Genomic DNA, 14,260 nt, shown 5'->3' on the forward strand with positions numbered 1-14,260 from the left:
AAAAAAAAAAAAAAAAACCAGGAAAAAGATTAACAGACAAATAGGGGAATGAGTAACAGAGGACTTATTAGCATACTCAAGAGCCTGGGTGTTATCCCCAAAACAAGCAGGGTGGGGGGTCAAAAGTGAACAGAGCTCAAGTCACCTGTACAAGATTCCAAGGAGTCAAATAATCATGTGCCTCAAGTTCCAGAAACACTGAGAGACTGGGAAAGGAATACTATGAGAAATGATGACTGAAAAACTTCCCCAAACATTCTGAAAAGTATCAACCCACAGAGCCAAAAAGTTCAACAAAACTCAACAAGACAAACACATAAAACATTCACATACATCACAGTTAAAGTGCTGAAAACCACAGAGAGGATATTTGAAGCTGCCAGAGAAAAACAAAAGACATATCACACAAGGAGAGCTGTAAGAATGACTAACCTTTCATCAGAAAATAACGGAGGCCAAGAGACAATGGTGCAGTATCATTAAGATACTGCAGAGGGGAAATGCACGTCAATCAAGAACTCTACATCGGGTGACAATATGCTCCAACAATGAAGCTGAAATAAAGACTTTTTCAGTTGAATAGGAACTGAAAAAAATTCACCATGAACATATCTGTTCTAAGAAAAAGAAGGGTAAAAAACTAAGGGAAAGGATTCTACATTAAAAAAAGAGATAGAGGGGGATGGAAATGGTAATGTGTTCACAAATAAAAGATGTATTTTCTCAATTTTTGTAGAAGATGACTGCTTTTTTTGTTCTGTTTTGTGTGGTTTGGTTTGGCTCTGAAGACTGAACCCAGGTACATTTTAATACTAAGCTACAGCCCAGTCCTTCTAATTTTATTTTGAGACAGGGTCTCACTAAGTTGTAATTCCCCTGCCTCAGCCTCCAAAGTGGCTGGGCTTATAGGTGTGCACCATCACAACCAGCTAACAACTGCTTAAGGCAAGAACAGTAACATATTATGGGTTCTTTATTTAAGTACAAAGGAAAGACATGATAAAACAAAGGATGGGAGGGGACAATGTGGACAGACACACTGTCAATGGGTCAAAGACAGTAGGAGAAATCACAGAGAAGTCAGAAAACATTCTGAACTGAATGACAATAAAAATGACAAATCAAAATTCATGGGATGCAACCAAAGCAGTGACTAGATAAGTTTACTGCTGTAATTGCTAATTTGGGGAAATCTAAAAATCAATGATCTGATTTTTATATTTCCCCAAATTCTACTTTAAGAAGCTAAGACAAAATTTGCAGCAAAACCAAAAGGAAGGGACTACAAGTAGAAATCAATGAAACAGAAAACAGTCAAAACAAAAGAGTTGGTTGTTTAAGAAACCCCTAGCAAAACTAATCAAGGAAAAGAGAGCAGGGCATGGTGGCGCACACTTGTGATCCCAGCAGCTGAAGACTGAGACACAAGGATCCTGAGCTCAAAGCCAGCCTCAGCAAAAAGCAAGGCACAAAGCACCTCAATGAGACCCTGTCTCTAAATAAATTGCAAAAAAGAACTGGGGATGTGGCTCAGTGGTCGACTGCCTCCGAGTTCAATCCCCAGTATCAAAAATAGTAAAAGAGAAAAGGCCAGGTGCAATGGCACATGCCTGCAATCCCAGCTACTTTGTGAGGCTGAGGTAGGAGGATCAAAAGTTTGAGGCCAGACATAGCCATTTAGCAAAGCCCCACTGCAAAGTAAAAAGAGCTGGAGATGTAGCTCAGAGGCAGAATGTTCAGGGTTGAATCCCCAGTACTGCCAGATAATTACATCAAGCTTACATTCCTGAGAATGAAAGAGACCAATGCTGGATATCCCACAGACATTATAAGGAAAGCAAAGGAGATGGAGATGCTCAGTGCTTGAGGGGCAAGCGGAAGGCCCTAGGCTTGATCCCCATCAGTGAAAAAAAAAAAAAAAAAAATTAAAAAAAAATCATAAATAAAAAGGAGACTTAGGTTTTCACAATCTCCTCTCAAAAGAACCAAAATGTTGGGGCTGGGGATATGGCTGAGTTGGTAGAGTGCTTGCCTCGAACGCACAATGCCCTGGGTTCAATCCCCAGCACCACATAAAAATAAATAAAAATATAAAGGAATTGTGTCCAGCTATAACCAAAAAATAATATTTTTTTTTAAAAGAAAAGCAGAACTCTAATTTGAAACTATTTTTAACCTAATTATCATGGTATTTTTTCAGTACTTATAAATCTACCTCCACCTTTTTAACAGTATTTCATTATAGGAATGTATTTGTAATTTTAGAATTTCTCAGTGATAAATACTAGGTTGTTTTATGTTAGTAAAATAAAGCCACACTTTGTAAATAATCAGTAAAAGTGTTTTTTTGTCATCCCCCGCCCCCCACTCCACCCAGCTAGCTAGTAAAAAGACTAGAAACCTGAATCATATTCTTTTTATTTAAAGAAATATTTAGGAACCATTCAGTGCATATGGTTCAGGTAAAGGATATTTCTTTTACCCACGTAGATTCCCCAGGCACTGGAACACAGTAGAAAGTCTGTCTTTCCAAAGTTGTAGATCGTGGAGAGTTTAAATCAAGTTCTTGTTGAGGCTGTGATATACACAAAAGTATTTTTACAAATAACAAAATTTTTTAAAAATTAGCAATGTTTTCATATTATTTGTTATACAATAATAACCACAGTAACTGTTACCATAAAAGTTAATCAATAAGCAACTAATTCAAAACTACCATTTTTTCTCTTTTTTAAAAAGGAAGCTAATACTCATTTCAAATGCAATAATCAATCCACCACCTCCCTCATATCCATAACATAGTCCCTCAGATTACAAAATTAATCCTTTGTAATCCTTTCAAAGACAAAGCAGGGGCTGGGGGTGCAGTTCAGTGTTAGAAAACGTGCTTAGCATGCACAAGATCCTTGGATCCTGGGTGTGGAAAAAGAAAAATGCAGAGCATAAACAACCCTCTGAGCATGTGGCAGCATCACAGAGGCACAGCCTCAATGGGCCTTCAGCCCATTTCCAGATGCCAGGATTACTGAGCTACATCACACCACCATGTACTGGGGGAAAGTTGTGTGTTAATTTACCAGTCTCATGTGTTAGGACTTCTTAAGCTCAGGATTCGGTAAGCATCGATAAAGTTGACCCCTTAGACTTGGCATGAGTTTTACATTTGGAAACACTAAAAGATAAGATACTGGGAGGCCTGAAGTTCATCATGTTTGAGATTAAACAAACCCATCTTTCAAATGAGTTCAAATAACTACAAATAATTGTTGGAAGTTGTATTTCTGCTTAATATAATTTTTTTGTGGTAATCTTCCAAATTAGGGCTATTCTGTCACATCTGCCCACTGAACTGGCATCCATCAGAAACAAATTCTACTGAGGTTGGTATTATTATTATTATTATTTTAATATTTTTTTTATTTTTTAGTTGTAGTTGGACATAATACCTTTATTTTATTTATTTTTATGTGGTACAGAGGATCGAACCCAGGGTCTCATACGTGCTGGGCAAGCGCTCTACCGCTGAGCCACATCCTTAGCCCCTGAGGTTGGTATTATTAGGGTTTTTGTTTTTTATTTTTTGGTGTGTGTGTGTGTGTGTGTTGCTGGGGATTGAACCCAGGGCTTTGATAAATGTGAGGGAAGCACTCTACCAACTGAGCTAATCCCCAGCCCCTGCTATTAGTGTTTTAAAATCAATCTCTTGCTGGGCATGGTGGCACACACCTGTAATCCTAGTGACTTGGGAGGCTGAGTCAAAATAAAAAGTAAAAAGGGGGACTAGGGGTGTGGCCCAGAGGTAGAGCACTTCCTAGTTATGTGTAGGTACTGGGTTTGATCCTAAACACCACATAAAAATAAATAAAATAAAGTGCCCCTGGGTTTAATCCTCAGTACCTACCAATCATTCAATCCATCAATAATCAAAAAAACATCTCTTGAAGTCTGGATAAGTAACAGTTAGATACCTGGAATGGTAAAGTCCTTTTCTAAATCTAAAACTAAGATTTTGGGTCTATAAAGCAGACCTAGAACATAGGTAACTCCAGAGGTCTCAACTTCCTACAGAGGCATCTGCCTGGTCAATCCCCCAATACTGTCACTTAGAATATTTAAAAGACAGACACTAATAATAACGATAGCAAGAAAACCACATCAGGAAAACCACTAAATCCCCACCTGTGATCCTTGTTTTCTTTTTAATAGTTGACAATCAAAAGTCTGGGTTGCAACAGAAACATATAAAAACGCATACAGCAAATTATGGGAGACATTTATTTTGACATGCTACCAATCATCTTTTTCACTATTAAATGTGAAATAAATTTAAAACCTTCCCAGCTGTGCCAGGCATGCTGAACAGGTGTCAGAATGACATTTAACTCAATTCTGTATTTAAAAAGCAATGCAGGGCTGGGGCTATAGCTCAGTGGTAGTGTGCTTGCCTAGCATGTGTGAGGCACTGGGGGTGTAGGGGTTTGAATCTAGCACCACATATAAACAAGTAAAAAATACACAACTAAAATAATAATAAAAAATCAATGGAAAGAAACAAAGAAATTGCAGATTTCCCATGGCCCCCACTTTAACTGGCTTTCTAGTGAATTTCTACTTCAAAACCGTTACAATTACAACCAATATTCTGCTTTCTTCTCCCCATTAGTGATGTCAGAGCTTCTATTACCTCTTTCCAATGAAAAGTTTAAGTTTACTAAAAACAAAACAAACCAAACCCCAAAACAATGCTATTTTTAAGCTGAGGGTGCAGCTCAACAGTAGACCACGGGCTTACCATGAGCCAGGTGCTAGGTTTAATCCCCAGCACAAAAATAAATAAATAATAGTAAACAGCTAAGTGGGCATGGTCACTCATTCCTGTAAATCCAGCTACCAGGGAGATTGAGGCAGGAGGATCATAAATTTGAAGCAAGCCTGGGCAACTTAGATACGGTCTCAAAATTTAGGAAAAAAAAAAAAAAAAAAAGACTGGAGGTGAGGCTTAGTAGTAGAGCGCCCCTGGGTTTCATCCCTAGCACTGCAAAAATAAATTTAAAAAAATAAATAAGAATAATTGAAAAAAGTGTATAGAAACAAAAAGTATTTTTTTCTCCCAGCAAAAGAGGATGATTATATTTAACTGAGCAAGTGCAAAGCCTAATCTTTCACTTTCATTTAAAAAAAAAAAAGTATCATGATCAGTAACCTTTTAACTAAATATATAGATACTGGGCATAAAAAAGAATTTTGTTATTTAAAATATGCTCTCTTTTGCTGGGTGCAGTGGTGCACGCCTGTTATCCCAGTGGCTCTGGAGTCCGAGACAAGAAGATCGCAAGTTCAAAGCCAGCCTCGGTGAAAAAGCAAGGTGCTAAGCAACTCAGTGAGACCCTGTCTCTAAATACAAAATAGGGCTAGGGGTGTGGCTCAGTGGTCAAGTGCCCCTGAGTGGTTCAATCCCCAGTACCCACCTCACCCCCAAAAATCTATCTTGTAAGAGATCTTTAAAAGAAAGAAAGAGGGGGGAAAAAGACAACAAAGATGATGATCATCAGAAAAACGAAGCCCCCCCCCCAAATTTTCACACAATTTTTTTTTGAGGTGGCATTAGGGATTGAGCCCAGGAACACTCTATCATTGAGCCACACCCCCAGCCTTTTTTATTTCAAGACTGGGTTCTGCAAGTTACCTAGGCTGGCCTGTCTTCTGAATAGCTGGTATGTGCAACCTCACAGGGCTTTCATGTGATTTTTTTAGAACTTATTTATATACAAGTCAAATAAACTAAAGACTGACCAAAGGAATAATGAATTCTCTGTTCAGGGAAAAAGTTCTTATTAAAAAATGTTATATCTCTTAAGGATACATACCCCACATTCTGCTATATCTCTGTATTTTCCAAAATGAAGAACCTATGGCCCAAAACAAAGGATAACAGTATTATATTAATATAGTTCATACCACAATTCCTAAGTATAAAGTTTTACAAAAAAAGCAATACCTACACGTGCTTTTGTGTTTTGGTTAACCGTCTCATAAACTCCCATGTAAAACTCAGGGTCAAACATATCCTGAATCATGCAACGAAATTTCACAAAACTGTTAGGTTTCAGATAATGAAGGGGAACTTCATTCAATGAGGGTACCTTAAAAAAAAACAATCAAGTCAATCAACAAAATATCCTGACAATAAATCATTAAACACATATACACACAAAACCCAGACACAAATTGTCACATGCACACAGTCAAGCCCTATCAAGATGTTAAATGATCTCAATGGTCAACACAACATAACTCTGGATGAAAGAACTTTCCAAGTTCTTGCAAGTTTGCATGGTAACACTTGACCATAATGTAAAGGCTGCTTGTCCTTCTGAACATGTTTCAGTTAACAGAAAGGCATTTAGTTGGATGAGTTGTCCTCTTAAAACTCACACATGCCGATTCTTTTGAATTGACGGTAATAAAACAAAGGTAATAATAAATGCCCTTACAACCAGATTGTCCTAGGAAGTAACAGTCAGCTACTGCCACCTAGAGGCACAATGTATTTAATTCCCCAAATTAGCTTGCAAAAGAGACCATTATGTTTTTAAATTACAGGTGAATTACGGCTTCCACTGTGATAAACTGAAGCCTGCCCAATCCTCTCTTCCCCCAAACAGCAATAAGCTTACCCATTTAGGAGCATTATTTTCCTTCAGTTTTTCTTTAAAATATTCAATAACTTTCTTCTCCCAGTCAGGACTAACTCCATTTTGAGCTGAAAGATAAATACAGTTTTCAAAGCTAAAGGTATAATATATGAAAACAGACCATATTCAGGTGCATCACAAGGTAGCCCACCCCGCTGAAAACAACTAAAATCTGCTCCCCTGGTAAAGATTGACTTCAATGCATCTGAAGCACTCACATGGCCCTCAGAAGCTATCAGCGGGTGCTGGTCTCCTCACGCCCCAGCCAACACCTACAAAACCAGGTACCAGCAGACCCAGGCAAAGTGAACCATTATTTGTACACCATTCTGTGTTTCAAATATTTTTATGTAAATTAAAAAAAAAACTTTACAATTACACTGAAATGAAGAGCAGAGGGTATTTGGTTTTACAAATTTATTATTTAGGAAAAATCTTAAACTTACAGTAAAAAAAAAAAGAAAAAAACCTTACAAGTGTCATGAACAATACACAGAACACCTGCAACCTTGCTCCAGTGACTTTATCATTTCTCTCATATTTTTTTTTTACCCATTAAGTTGCACCCATCAAAGATTTTTTAATCTCTAAATATTTCAGTATGTGTTTTCTAGGTTATTTTATATAACCACAGTTCTGTTGTAAAGTTCAGGAAATTCAAATTGATACTTTATCTAACCAACCAATCCACATTCCAATTTAACCCAATAATATCCTTTATAGCAGTTCCCCCTTCAACCCAGGACCCAGCTAGAATCATCTCTTGCATTTAGCTATTATGTCTCTCAAATCTCCTTTAAATTTGTAAATTCTTTAATCTTTTGTCTTATGACACTGATATTTAAGAATATAGGCCCTTTAAATAAAAAATGATTTCTCATTTAGATATATCTGGTGTTTCCTTGTGATTAGATTCCAATTAAGAATGATCAAGGTAGGCTGGGACTGTGGCTCAGTGGCAGAGTCTAGCATGTGCGAGGAACTGTGTTTGATTCTCAGCACCGCATATAAATGAGTAAATAAAGGTCCATGAAAAACTAATAAAAATATTTTTTTAAAAAAAGAAAGAATGATCAATGTTAAAAATTCTAGGAAGTCACTGCTTTCGACTAGGCTCCTACAACAGACTGAAAACCAAAATGGAGTCACCCATGCCAAAGTTCCATATCATCAAAACAAAGCTAAGCTGTTTATCTGACCTTCCAAGAAACCAAGAGGAAGTAAGAGGTGATAGCTAAATGTCCCAAGCAAGTTAGTTGGCAGGATAACCAAGTACCTTCTTCTTTAATTCCTACATAAAACAAGTAACCTAAAGCAACCTAACAATGTTAACCAGTTTTCTATTGTTCTGCTTCTCTATCCCCAAATGTCGAGGAAAGTAACTTGGAAATGACCCATCTGTATTTTGTTGTTTTTACTTTCTTCAGCCTTTCTTTGGCTACAAAACCAATGTCTTCTTAGTCCCCTGAAATGCATACTCTATCATATCGCATGAAGTGTTGCCTAGTTGCAGAATTAAAAATAAAGCCAATTAAGATCTTTAAATTTGTCATTCTGTCCTTGGACACCAATTATACTACTGCAGAAGTATCTTTCTAAAAGTATGACATCTCGAGAGACAACCTTCGCAACTGCTGGTATTAATTTTGATCACCCAGAGTGACAGCCAACTTTTCCACTATATAGTTATCATTTTCCCCTTACAACGAATAAGTAACTGCAGAAGGCCCTTACAGGAAGTGGTGGTCCTGGGGATTGAACTCAGGGGTGATTTACCATTGAGCTACATAGCCAGCTCTTTTTGAGACAGGGTTTCACTAAATTGCTGAGGCAAGCCTTCAATTTGCCATCCTCCTGCCTCAGCCTCCAGAGTCTCTGGGAATAAGGGCACTATGGCGCCTGCAAAGAATACAGATTTATGTTAACTAAATCCACCAAACTACAGAGCTGGCCAATCCTCCCACCACTTACATTTATCACCCAAGTGCTACAGAAGAGTGGAGTAAAGGAACCTGTCATGAAGCTGATTCCGTTTGAAACATTCAATGAATCCTGCAAACACCATGCTTCAGTGGGATTCCCAAACACTTATATTTAACTGGGCAAAGACCAGCTCTGAAAAAGAAGTGGAAGGAGGCACTTGAACTCTAATACAGTGGGCCCCCAAGTGGGTCTCCTGAAGAGCATCCTTAGCATCACCTGAGTACTTGTGAGAAATGCAGGCTTTGTAGCTACCCCAGTCCTACTAATCAGCACTCTTAGGGTGGGACCTAGAAATTCATTTTAAAAGGTCCTCAAGGGCTGAGAGTGTAGTCAGTGGTAGAGCACTTGCACATGAACGAGGCCCTGGGTTTGATCTGCAGCACAGCAAAAATAAGAAAAAAATGAAGAAATGACTTGTGGGCTGGGAAAGGTAGTTCAAGCCTGTTGTGCCAGCTACTCAGGTGCCTGAGGTGAGAAGATCACTTTACGTTGAGCTTGAGACCAGTCCAGGCAACATATTGAGACCCTGTTTCAAAATAATGCTGCTGCTGCTGCTGACAACAAAACAAGAGGAGGAAAGGGAGAAGAAAAGACCTACGCAAGGCCACGACTGCATTTGTGTAAGAAGCAGGTGGGGAAGCAGCATAAGGAATGAGTCGGGAGCAGCAGGTTACCTAAGCAACTTGCATGTGTAAAAATACAATTCTCTCAAGTAATGGCCAGCTTATAAGCATATGGTGCTGCCAGGCATGGTGGCACACGCTTATAATCCCAGCGACTCAGGAGGCTGAAGCAGGAGGATTGCAAGTTCAAAGCTAGCCTCAGCAACTAAGTGAGGTCCTAAGCAACTTAGTGAGACTCTGTCTCAAAGTAAAAATAAAAGGGCTGGGGCGATGGCTCAGTGGTAAAGTGCTCCTGAGTAATCCCCCCCCACACCCGAAATCTAAAAAATGAAAAGGGCTGGGGATGTAGCTTAGTGGTAAAGTGCCCCGGGTTCAATCCCCAGTAACCCGCCTCCACAAAAAAAAAAAAAAAAAAATCTAAAAAATGAAAAAGGCTGGCGATGTAGCTCAGAGGTAGAATGCACTGTCCCTGGGTTCGATACCCAGTACCACAAAAACAAAACAGGTATATGGTACTGCAGACAATTAAGGGAACAAATAATTCCAAAAAGTATTGAATGTAATAATAACTGTCAACTACTTAATCCTACTACGTCCAGCACTCAGCCAGGTATGAGGATACAGCTGAAGGAACTTACAGCCAAGATAAGCTATAGAGAGAAGGGCTAAAAGCAAAGAAGCAATACTATCAAAACATCTCAGGGGCTAGGGATATAGCTCCACTGGTAGAGTGCTTGCTTTGCATGCACAAGGCCCTGGGTTCAATCCCTAGCACCACACACACACAAAAAGAAACCCCAAAAAAAACCATCTCAGACAAGGCTTCTCAAAGAACTACACCCTGGCCAGCCCGGTGGCCCACACATGCAATCCCAGCGGTTCAGGAGGCTGAGGCATGTGAATATTTCTGTATACAAAATGTTTCTGGCCAGGCACAGTGGAGCACCTGTAATCCCAGGAGCTCAGAAGGCTGAGGCAGGAGGATGGCGAGTTCAAAGCCAGCCTCAGCAATGGTGAGGTGCTAAGCAACTCAGTGAGACCCTGTCTCTAATAAAACATAAAACTGGGCTGGGGATGTGGCTCAGTGGTTGAGTGCCCCTGAGTTCAATCCCCAGTACCAAAAAAAAAAAAAAAGCAACAAACAGCACTAAACCCTGAAAGATGCAAAGAGCTGAAACAAGCTGCTGTAGAAAGGAATGGCATTCAGGACGCAGAGCACTCCATGGGAAGAAACCATAATGGTACTCAAGAGGACAAGGATGGGCAGCACCAGAAAGTCAAGCACCTGCAGCACTAAGTGCCTAGAAGAGAAAAAAAAAAAAAACAGGGACAAAAGACAGATGAGGTCAAGTATATTCAAGAAGTTTCCAAAGCCAACCACAAATTCTCTTTTCACAGACAACCTTTATATCCCTCCTGTCTGACAAGGACCTGGGACAAGTGAGCTGCTGGAGTCAGAGGAGGTAACACTGATACAAACACAAATCAGGGAAAATATATAGTTTTGCAATACTAGCACCCATCCCCCTCCCTTTTAGGGACACAGAACCCTCTTTTCCAGGGAGGCAACAGAGGTTACCTCACCCTTGGACCTAGGGTTACCGGACCAGAGCCTGGTAATGGCCTGGGGGTAGACCAAGACAGTACAATTCCACGAGTAAGGTTTAGTCACTGGGGTTGCAATCCTGGCAAGCTGTGTGTACCGACTTCACTGCTATAATCCACTGTAAGCATGAGCGCAAATACCTAAGCCCACAGGACCTTCTAATGGCTCAAGCATAGGTGGTGTGGGTACCCCAGCACACAGGCAAACATCAATGGCTCATTCTTCATTGCTGAGTTGTACTCTTCTATACAGCTGCTGTGTAGCCACACACCTGCTGAAGAACATTCAGACTGTCTCCAGGTTTGTTCATGATGAACAATTATAAACATTTGTGCAGAGAACTTCATTTTTCTAGGGTGATATCTAGAGAAGGCACAGCTGAGTACTTGGTAAGTGACTAAGATTCTGTTCCGTTTCCAGGGTGGCTGCACCATGCTGCATTCTTAACAGCAATATATACAGTTGTTTGTATCCTTGCCAATACTTAGTATTATCACTATTTGTGTGTGTGTGTGTGTGTGTGTGTGTTGCTGGGAATTGAATCCAGGGCACTGTGCATGCGAGGCAAGCACTCTAATTTTTATGGTAGTGGAAATAGAACCCAGGAACATTTAACTATGGAACTACACCCCCAATCCTTTTTATTTTTAATTTGGAGACAGAGTCTTACCAAATTACCCAGGAGAGCTTCAAATTTACAATCCTCCTGACTCAGCCTCCTGAGTAGCTGGGATTTACATGCATGTTTTTGTCTAAATTTTAGGTGCTCTAACAGGTGGGTAGTATCTCATCATAATTTAAATGTGAATTTCCCTCATGGCTGCTGATGCTGAGCTCTTTCAGGCCACTCTATGTCCTCTCTGATGAATAACTATGTAAGTCTACTTCAATCTCTGGCTTCTTCTTAAACTGGGCTAATTACCACTGTGTTTTTCTTTTATATTCTGGATACAAGTCCTTTATCTGATATATGCTTTTCAAATATATTCTCCCAGTGTACTGCTTATCTTTTCATTCTTCTAGTCTCAATAAGTATTTTTTGCAGAGCACAAGTTTTTTGTTTTGATGGGGCCTATTTATCAGATGTTTAATGCACTGTGCCTCCAGTGTCACGTATGAACTCACAACCATAACTGAGGACTCGAAGGTCTTCTTTCTGTTCTCTTTTTTTTTTTTTAAGAGAGAGAGAGAGAATTTTAATATTTATTTTCTTTTAATTTTTGGCGCATAGAACATCTTTGTTTTATGTGGTGCCGAGGATCGAACCCAGGCCGCATGCATGCCAGGTGAGCGCGCTACTGCTTGAGCCACATCTCCAGCCCTTCTGTTCTCTTTTGAGGTTAAGTTTTATATAAGACACAGGTTTGGGTTATGATTTATATTTTTTTGCATATAAATGTCTAACTATCTTTGTTGAAAAGGATATCCTCTGTTATCTTTTGTATCTTTGTTAAATAACAATTAGAAGGCTGGGGTTGTGGCTCAGTGGCAGAGCCTTGCCTCACACATGTGAGGCACTGGGTTCGATTCTCAGCACCACATAAAAAAATAAGTAAACAAAATATCGTGTCCATCTATAACTAAAAAAAAAAAAAATATGGCAATAGGCATGAACCTTGCAAATAATATGCTAAGTGGAATAAACCAGAAAAAAGGACAAATATGATTCCACTTCATGAGGTAACTACACTAGGCAAATTCATAGAAAGCATAGCAGAAGTTCTAGAGGGGCTGATGGGATGCTCCTCTACTTCATCAGAGTGAGTCTGGATAGTTTGTGGTTGTGGCAGACGGAGACTTGGTTTGGCTGCCAAAGATGTTCAAGTCCTGCTCCCCAGAACCTGTGAATACCTGTTACATGGAAAGGGAACTGAGTGTAGCTGTGTCAATCGGCTTTTTGTTACCTTGACCAAAATCTCTAACAAGAACAACTAAGAGGAAGAAGGTCACCGTTTCAGAGGACTCAGTCCATGGTCAGCTGGTTTCAAGGCTTTGGGTTTGAGGTAAGGCAGAACATCATGGAGGAAGGGCTGTCAGCTCATGGCAGTGAGGGAGGGAGAGGGAGAGAGCAGGAGAGAGGGAGAGAGCAGGAGAGAGGGGAAGGCAGGCAGGCCAGGGAGAAGATAAACTCTTCCAGGGCACTGCAGTCTACCTACTTCCTCCAACTAGGTCCCACCTCCCATTAATTCACTCAGCTCACAGTGGAAATCCATCTAATGATGTCAGAACTCATGATTAATGTATTAAAAGTATTTGACCCCTAAAAGTATTGGGGTCAATGCTTTCAACATACAAACTTTGGGGGACATTCCAGATCCAAGTTGATAGTAGCCAATGGAATCAAAATTAATCAGCTCTCTTATTAACAGGATTATCTTGGTGGGTTTGATGCAATCACAAAGGTTCTGAAATGTAGGAGGAAACGGAAGAGGAAGTCAGAACATTAAAACTTAAAAACTCAACTGACTTTGAAGACAGAAAGGACCATAGGCCATGAAATGCAGGCAGACTCTAGAAGATGCAACAAGGAGACCAATTCTCCCCTAGAGCTCCATACAGGGACACATGTCTGGCTGACAACCTGAGTTTATCTGGGTGGGTCCCATGTCAGGTTTCTGGTCTCTAGAACTGCATCCATAGTGTTTTAAGCTATTATAGCAGAAACAGGAAGCTAATACAGTGATGTCTAAACAACTGGTCCATTTATGTTGCTGAATTCACATCAATTCAGATGTTTCTATTAGTTTCTTTACTGATATTCGTAATTTGTCCTCCTCTTCCTTTGCCAGTCTGGCTAGAGGTTTATCATTTTTACTGACATTAAAAAGTAATTGCTGGGCTGGGGATGTGGCTCAAGCGGTAACGCACTTGTCTGGCATGCGCGGGGCGCTGGGTTCCATCCTCAGCACCACATAAAAATAAAGATATTGTGTCTACCGAAAACTGAAAAATAAATATTAAAAAATTATTTTTCTCTCTTCTCTCTTAAAAAAAAAATTAATTGGTGGGGGCATTGCTGGGGTTGTGGCTCAGAGATAGAGCACTACCCTAGGATGTATGAAGCACTGGGTTTGATCCTCAGCATCACATAAAATAAAGATATTGTGTCTACCTATAACTAAAAAATAAATATTAAAAAAATGGGGCGCCGGGTGTGGTGGCACATGCCTGCAACCCCAGCAGCTCAGGAGGCTGAGACAGGAAGATCTTAAGTTCAAAGCCAGCCTCAGCAACAGTGAGGTGCTAAGCAAATCAGTGAGACCCTCTCAATAAAATTCAAAACAGGGCTGGGGATGTGACGAGGTGGTCTAGTGCCCCTGAGTTCAATCCCCAGTACCAAAAAAAAAAAAAAA

General features: G+C 39.9%; 1 protein-coding gene across 1 annotated transcript in view; it reads right to left on the bottom strand.

Moving 5' to 3' along the window:
- Positions 1–14,260, bottom strand: part of LOC107152901 (minichromosome maintenance complex binding protein) — a 46,140-nt gene that overhangs the window by 19,694 nt on the left and 12,186 nt on the right. The window contains exons 2-5 of the mRNA XM_048791447.1: positions 6,678–6,820; positions 6,003–6,143; positions 5,868–5,909; positions 2,474–2,575 (exon numbers count right to left, since the gene is read on the bottom strand). Coding sequence (XP_048647404.1) covers positions 2,474–2,575; positions 5,868–5,909; positions 6,003–6,143; positions 6,678–6,820 — 428 coding nt within the window. The remainder of the gene's footprint in view (positions 1–2,473; positions 2,576–5,867; positions 5,910–6,002; positions 6,144–6,677; positions 6,821–14,260) is intronic.

The sequence above is a fragment of the Marmota marmota genome, unplaced genomic scaffold (genome assembly GCF_001458135.2).
Source record: "Marmota marmota marmota unplaced genomic scaffold, marMar, whole genome shotgun sequence".
Classification (NCBI taxonomy): domain Eukaryota; kingdom Metazoa; phylum Chordata; class Mammalia; order Rodentia; family Sciuridae; genus Marmota; species Marmota marmota.